The sequence below is a fragment of the Corvus brachyrhynchos genome, unplaced genomic scaffold (assembly GCF_000691975.1).
Source record: "Corvus brachyrhynchos isolate BGI_N302 unplaced genomic scaffold, ASM69197v1 scaffold544, whole genome shotgun sequence".
NCBI lineage: Eukaryota > Metazoa > Chordata > Aves > Passeriformes > Corvidae > Corvus > Corvus brachyrhynchos.
In genome coordinates, this window is record NW_008238325.1 from 2,803,378 (window position 1) to 2,810,974 (window position 7,597).

Genomic DNA, 7,597 nt, shown 5'->3' on the forward strand with positions numbered 1-7,597 from the left:
AGGGCTGGCTCAGGAGTGCTCCATGTCCATTGCTAACTCCAGGGAGGCTTTGCCTTTCAGAAGCTGAGGGGAGAAGCTCTGGAGGCGAAATGCCTTGCAATGGCTTCAGTCTGTGCTAGTATGTGGAATGTAAAGGAGTCAGTAGATACTCTGTAGGTCACCCTTGGTGAAAGACAAATGCTCTGACTTCTCAGGGACAGGTTTTAAGCAACCAGGCTATTTTGTGAAGACACAGCTTGCAAAACCAGGAGATAGGCAAAGTAAAAAAAAGGGTATTTAGCCTGGAGAGAGTGAGTTGGAGAGTGTTACATGAGTACAGACTGACTTCTTGGACTCTGTTATTTTCACCTGAAAAAAGGGATTGTGACCAATTTGATCCTCTTGATGTGACAGGTAGGAAATTGGCTTGCCTGCTCTTTGGGATTTCTGATGGAACACAGATATGCAGGACATAAGGTTGCCAGAGAGCAGCTTCCAGCATTTCAGCTGATGTGGACACAGACAGACCTCCTCCTTCCCCTTCTCCTCCTCCTCCTCCTTTATTCCTCCTCCTCCTCCTTTATTCCTCCTCCTCCTCCTTCTCCTTCTCCTTCTCCTTCTCCTTCCCCTGCCTGGTGCTGTTGCTGGTGCAGGTTTAGGGTGGGGACTGCAGTTGGTCTGATCTGCAGATACCAGCAAGGGCAGGTCTGCTCAGCTCTCCTCTAGTGTCCAGCACAACTCCCAGAGCCTTCTCCAAGCAAACAGTCTGGGGCAAATTTGTCCTGAACCAAACACAAAAACCTGAAATATCTAGTAGTATTTTAAGCTTTGCTAGAAAACCACAACTTCTTAGGATAACAAGTAAGGCAAAGAAGAAACTTTATTTAGTCCCCAAACTCCACTGACCTTTTAAAACAACTTCTAGTTCATCTCTCAAAATGTCAAAGTTGCTATAACGGGAGCTGGTCTCGGGGATGACGTTCCTCTTGAGCCACCCCCCACAGGCGTACTGGTAAAAGTCATCGCAGGGCCTGGCACTGGGGTCCATGTTCTCCAGGATCCGGGCAGCTGCATGGACACATGGCACAAAGAGGCTTTACAGAAAGACAGCAATACACTTGTTTCCTCTGAAGAGGGAAGTTATAAATATATTTAGTTTAGAATAGGCTCAAGCTTACTTGAATGTTCTAGACCAAACAAGTTCTCATCGGTGAACAAGGAATTACTATGTGCTGACCACAACTTCCATACTTTCCAGTTGGCTGTTTACTGGTGGTAAACTGACAGATGTTCCTGCTCCCTGTGAGTGGTCACTCAGTTCTAAATAAAATGTAGGATGTTTCATTTACCCTTCACTTACCCTTCTTCGTACTGAAATGTGGTGAAAAGGGACATTAAAAGCACAAGACATAGCAGAAGTTAAGTATCCACTGTAATGTGATTTTGGTAATTAAGTATGATTTAGACTCAACTGAATCCTGTCTATTTCAATAAAATACTGACTTTTTGGACCATTTCAGTTCTTGTCAGGAAAGTTTTTTGCATTAATGCCTTCTGGAAGCCACACTCATTTTTAGACCTGCTCCACATTTTACTCTAGAACTGATACTGACTCTTGCTATCCCTTTGACCCTCTGGAAGTGGCTTGTCCAAGACTGGCCAGTCACTGACTGATAGTGCCAGGGATTCTCAGTGAAATCCAATTCCCTGATGACAGTTTCCCAGCTGCTGTCCATAAACCCTCTGGGCTTTTTCCTATACCTACTCCTCTTCCACTCAGACTGCTTCTACCACCTGTATGCCAGAACAGAGTCTCTCACAGAAAGGAGAGATCTTAGGAGTCAGGCAAGACCTAGGGATACCTCTGAATTTCCCAGGATACTGAATATTCTTCCCATTTTCCTGACATTATTTTTAGTAAATTATGAGGCTTGTGATTTCAAGTGTTCATTCCTCCACATGGGCAAGTCAAATATTTATAGTTATTTTTCCAGTACTTTCAATATTTTCCATGTCTCTAGTGCTGGTGGAAATGAAGTGGAGAGACAGTCTGTGGTGTTTGTGTTGACTTGCCTGCCTCCATTTTTCAGTTGCCTTAGGAGTATTACATCCTAGGCCAACATCTGATGGTTTTACAATGTTCCAGTGCCTGCAAGATGGTTTTACAATGTTCCAGTGCCTACAATGGACAGGTGCATTTTCAACCTCAGACTGCTTCAGCAGCATAAAACCTGCTGTGGAAATAGATACAAAGCCTCATACCTGGTGGTTTCCCTTCTGAAGTCAATGGCTTCAGGGTGACTTCTATTAAAGGGATACAGGATCATGCCAACAGCCAGAGATTGGGATATTCAGTCATGTTTTTACTAAGTGTGACACTCGCTGCAGCCCCAAGAGTTCTGGGATTGTGGAAGCTCTGGTACTGGTCTCTGTCTTTTTTGCACTGTTTAATTTAGAGGAGTGTTTTGAATGCTGCAGTTTATTCCTGTCCTAACTCCACCTATTTGCTGTGAAAGAGGAAAGCTGTTATTGTTTCTAACATCTCCTGCTGTAAGGGTATCCCTCTGAATCTCTCTGCCAGGCTGGGGCAATATCTAAAGGGCATCACTGTCCCTTGGATGACCTTGGCGTGTGTCAGTCCAGCAGCACAGGCTTTCCTAGCCAGGAGTGGACAGCCCAGCTGGCTCATTCACAGCCCTGCCAAACAGTAACAGTAGGACAGAAACATCTTCTCCCACCAAGAAAAGATGGCCCTTATCCACTGTCTTGTCACTTCGGGGAAAACCTCACAACAAAACACCCAGGAGAAATCCACATCTTGCTTAAATCTGAGAAATCATTAACAGTCTAATATCAAACCTGGCTTGAACTGTGCAGTTGGGTTGCTCTGCTTGGAGTCAGCACCTGGATAATTGTGCCTACTCATGTCACATCGAAATAATCATCTCTCATAACTTTCCTGCTCCAAGGTCCAGGCCAGCCAGTATTAGCTATCCAAATTTTATCAGAACTTGAAGCTTAAATACTACCAGAAAGAGCTCAGTTGTGGGAACTGTGGTCTTTCATTAGGCCTGTATGTGAAGTACATACATTAAGTATGACCATGCAGAATACTCTCCTCAAGAATGTTATTTGCACGCCTGAGCCCCAAGATAACCATTCATTATTTGGTTGATACCACAGATAGATTAAAATCAAGGAAATGTGATTATGATATGAATATTTTGTTATTTTATCTCTAATCCAGGTGAATTGATACCTATACAAATACAGGTAACACATGGTGTACTTTTCATTACTGCTCAGTGTTGCTGTGACAAACCAGTGTTTGGCTTTGTTCCTACTGTCACTTGTTTACTCAGTTCCTACCTGCCAACAAGAATGTAGAGCTTCATACCAATTACTTGTAATGATTAATCTTATTGTAGTACTCCTGATTGTCAGCTGTTGCTTTAATAGCTTACAAATAAACTAATATAGTCTGGCATAACAACCAGTGACCTGGGGAGGATTCAGGAGCAACACAATGTGCTTACCTAGGTAAGAAACAGAGATCAAAATCCCCTGTTCCATCAAGCCATGCTGCCTGAGCTCAGGGAAGTTAGTAGAGTGTGTCAGCTTATCCAAAAAATGCTCAAATGTATAGATTGCATGGTATCTTCCTTTGCTACACGGCAATGGGTCTCACAAATCCACGGATAACATTGCCATGCAGTTACTGGTATCTTACCCTGGGTAACCAATGACTTCTCATTACATTTTTTCTTCTTTATTTATTCATCATTTTACTATATTTTTTCTCTTCTGGTCATTTATTTGCAGCTCTTCTCTCAAATGAACAATCAATTCTGTCAGCATCTTCCTTTTATCCCTTTCCAGTGATTAAATGCTGTTAAAGCTTTTAACAGAAGCATAAAAGAGCAAAATTTTTCTGTTTCATTAATTTAGGCACTTCTTGCTACATTATGCCTCATTTCTCCGAACTTTTCCTGCTTTTCCTTTTGGAGTTCATTCATCATCACATAGTCTGTCTGAACTTCCTTCTAGCAATGTATACTTAGCTGAAAATGAGCATCATCAGAGATTAAAAACAATCCACTAGAGAACTAATCGGATCATTTTCCAAACTACAGCATGAGCTTTCATGGTGGGAGAAGAACACCTTGGAAGTGGAATGCAAAGACAGTGATGGCCACCTGAAATAAACCTTATGTTTGGCCCATGCTGATGACAGTATGCAGTTCCTGGGATCTGGGGCTTTCCCAGGGTGACCCCAGCAGGGCTGAGGTGTGCGGCAACGACCCAAGCTGCTAAAATGAGACCTGAAACCAGTAGTCCCATGGAAGTAAGGAAACCAATATACTGACTTTCCTGCGCTGTTTCTGGTATATCTGCAAGTCTAAATGGTGCATACGAATCAGAACCTTTTGGGAGCCTCCCATGGGATGCTGTGTACCTGGGATTCTTTAACAACTACACTTAAATTCCATACACTTTTGCTTGCAAGCACATACATTTGTCTTGCATGTTGACTGTCAAATCCTTTGTGACTCCTCACCCCCTTCCCAGGGCTGAACTTTCTTAGGCTCCATAGGGGCCAGTCATGATGTAGAGAACCTACATAAGAGTTATGTGTTCCTTGTGACAAAAGACAACCCAGAGCCGTTGGGATGTTTGTGATGCTTCTCATGGGAGGCTACCAAGGCTGAACAACAGGCATGGGGTTTGCTCAGGAAGCTCAGGTCACAGTGGGGTGCTGGGAAAGGGGCCATGGCATGAGCTTCTCTTTTAGGTGCCTTGGCACCCTCTGTGACCGGGCCACAGCCTTTCTGAACTCAGTTATCCTACAGGGCCGGAGAAAGCAAAAGAGGAATGAACAACTGCCCCAAGGTCACACCAAGAGAAGCATTGCTGGGGTCCCATCTTAGAAGCTTCCCAGAAAAACATAACCAAAAGAGTCCTGTTGTGGGGGTGTTCAGACACAACAGGTGATCCTCCTTTGGCAGAGTTGGGATCTCCTCCTGCATTGGAGAGGACTCTGTAAGGGCATGAAGAGCTGTCAGCTGAGGCTGGAAAGGGGCAGAAAGGGAGAAAGAAGAGCTAGCACAGAGCCCCTGTGAAACCTGTGTTGGCACAGACAGGTAAATGCTCCTTTCTTCTGAGGGCCAAGAGAGGCTGCTCCTGAGCCTAGGACTGAGGTGGAGGAAGTGTTATAAACAGGGATATTTAATGTCTCTAAGCTAAAACAGGGTAGCTTTAGACTGGGTATTGGGAAGAAATTGTTCCTGGGAGGGCGGGGAGGCCCTGGCACAGGGTGCCCAGAGCAGCTGTGGCTGCCTCTGGATCCCTGGAAGTGTCCAAGGCCAGGTTGGACAGGGCTTGGAGTAACCTGGGATAGTGGACGGTGTCCCTGCCCATGGCAGGGGGTTGAAATGAGATGAGCTTTAAGGTCCTTTCCAGGCCAAACCCTTCTGTGATTCTATCATTCCATGATTTAGAAATAAATTAGGCAAAAAAGGGAAGCAGCATTAATTGCTCTGGAAGAGAAAACAGAAAGGCCAAGAGGACCAGAGGTGAGGGGAAAGGGAAGGCAGGGATAACAACCCTTTCACCTACTCTGAGTGGATACAGAATGTGGGACTCAGCATTTCCCTGATGCTTTGTAGCAGCTTTCCAGTAGAGTTCAGATCAGGATGTAAACAAGAATTCGTATGCACTTGTTACTGAAGGATGAAGTAGCTTGTCAGACTATAACATTCGGAATCTTTTGGACATGGAGGATGACTGCAAGATTGACAATATCATAGCACAAGATTTTACTTTTGTAGAAGAACTATGCTAAGAAAATCATGTGGGGTAGCAGAGCACATGCTTCTATGTGCCATACTTGTCTGCAGTTAGATGGGAGCATTCCATGGTAATAATTTTGTTTAAAAACACATAAATTAATTTAAAACATATGTATTTTCATTCTTACCTGATTTGATACAGTCTGGTGTCTTGCAAACCCCATCTAAAAGAGAATACAATCATATTCTTAATTCTTTACTCAATGTCAATATAATAAAATCTACTGTAAATATTTTCATTGACAGTCAATTTAATTGTAGTGTACATTAAGATAAATAGGAACAGACACCTTACACTCAGTAAGGGAATATTTATAGGATCAGGCTCTCAAAATATCATCATCTTCAACCCTTTAGGGTCATTCAGTGCTAGTCACTCATCATGTGGAATTTTTGTAGTCATAAGAGGAAAATGTCCTATCAATTGGAAGTGGGCAAAATACTATTTTTATAACAAAGAAGCAATTTAGAGGAAAATAGCACAAGGACTGGAGAGAATTACAAAGCCAGTTTGAATTTAGCAATACTTTACAATGACAAAAGGACTTTCACGGAATTATATGAAAATTCTGAGACATTCATTTTGAAGTCTTCTAAATAAAATACAGGATTCAGGAACATGAAAATATTTCCTTTTGAGACTTTGGAAATAAAACTCTTTTTTTCCCCGCAGGGGCATTTTCCCATCCCATAATTGAACTACACATCAGTAAAAAGCTTAAACAAAACTATTAAGTACTTCAAAATCAAACAAAGCACTTAATTCCCAATATAAGGAAACATTCTAGTTTCACCCTAGATGGAAATCTTAGCTTCTCTGTATTATCTTTTCCAAAAATTATCAGGATATTTACCCCTGAATGAAATTATTTTGCTCTGGCTGCTGAAGCACAAAACCTCTCAGGATGACTACACTCTCTGAGAGTCCTTACTGCAACAGCCTGAAAAAATAGGATTTTCATACATCTACAGAAAAAACACAAAGGAGACCTGGAGTTTGGTTTTCTTCAGCAATGTTGTAATTTGTTGGGATTTTTGCTTACTGAAGCATTAATTACAAACAGAAGTATTCCGAAGTCAGAACAAGCAGATGGTTTGTGTTTACCACAACTTTGCATGAACAAATGGGTTTACCCAGTCCCAGTTGGAAACACGCAGTTTCTGAGTTTTTCCAGCAACAAGACGTGTGGATGCAGCTCCACATTTCAGCCAACATCCTAAACCCCTTCCCTGTTCCCGTGTATTTGTGCATGCAGTCAGTCCCTGTGTACTCACCGTCATATGTGGCATACAGGGCAATCATGGTGATGGCCACAATGGCCAGCAGCACCACGACCACAGCCAGCCCTATTTCCAGGCCACTCCATCCCAGTTTCTTCTTCGGTTTTGGAGTATTCATTTCAGTTATATCCATCTGGCTTTCTGACTTGCCCATAACCCAGCGTCTGGAATGGAAAAGGGAATATTCACTGAGCACTTACCCTGAGTCATAGCTTGAAACCGGCTCCTCAATTGCACTGTAACAAAGGTGTTTTCTAGGCGAGTTTTCCAATTATTTGTAATACTACTGGGCTGTCAGTCAGGAAATGAAGAATCCTGCCCTCTGCCAGGCCTGGGCATGCACATACACACACACACACACACACGTACCATGCACTTCGTGTCATGGATGGAGAGCAGAAGAGTGGAGTTCCTTCACTTGGAGGAGCTTCCTTCACACCACACAGAAAAGGAAGGCCAACAAACCAAAACCTATTTTTAAAATGTAC

The 7,597-nt window shown here is 43.0% G+C and overlaps 1 protein-coding gene across 1 annotated transcript in view; it reads right to left on the reverse strand.

Moving 5' to 3' along the window:
* MME (membrane metallo-endopeptidase) overlaps positions 1-7,294 on the reverse strand; it is a 28,258-nt gene extending 20,964 nt beyond the window's left edge. The window contains exons 1-3 of the mRNA XM_008633746.2: positions 7,104-7,294; positions 5,957-5,992; positions 887-1,047 (exon numbers count right to left, since the gene is read on the reverse strand). Coding sequence (XP_008631968.1) covers positions 887-1,047; positions 5,957-5,992; positions 7,104-7,263 — 357 coding nt within the window. The 5' untranslated portion in view covers positions 7,264-7,294. The remainder of the gene's footprint in view (positions 1-886; positions 1,048-5,956; positions 5,993-7,103) is intronic.
* Positions 7,295-7,597: the final 303 nt, after the last annotated feature.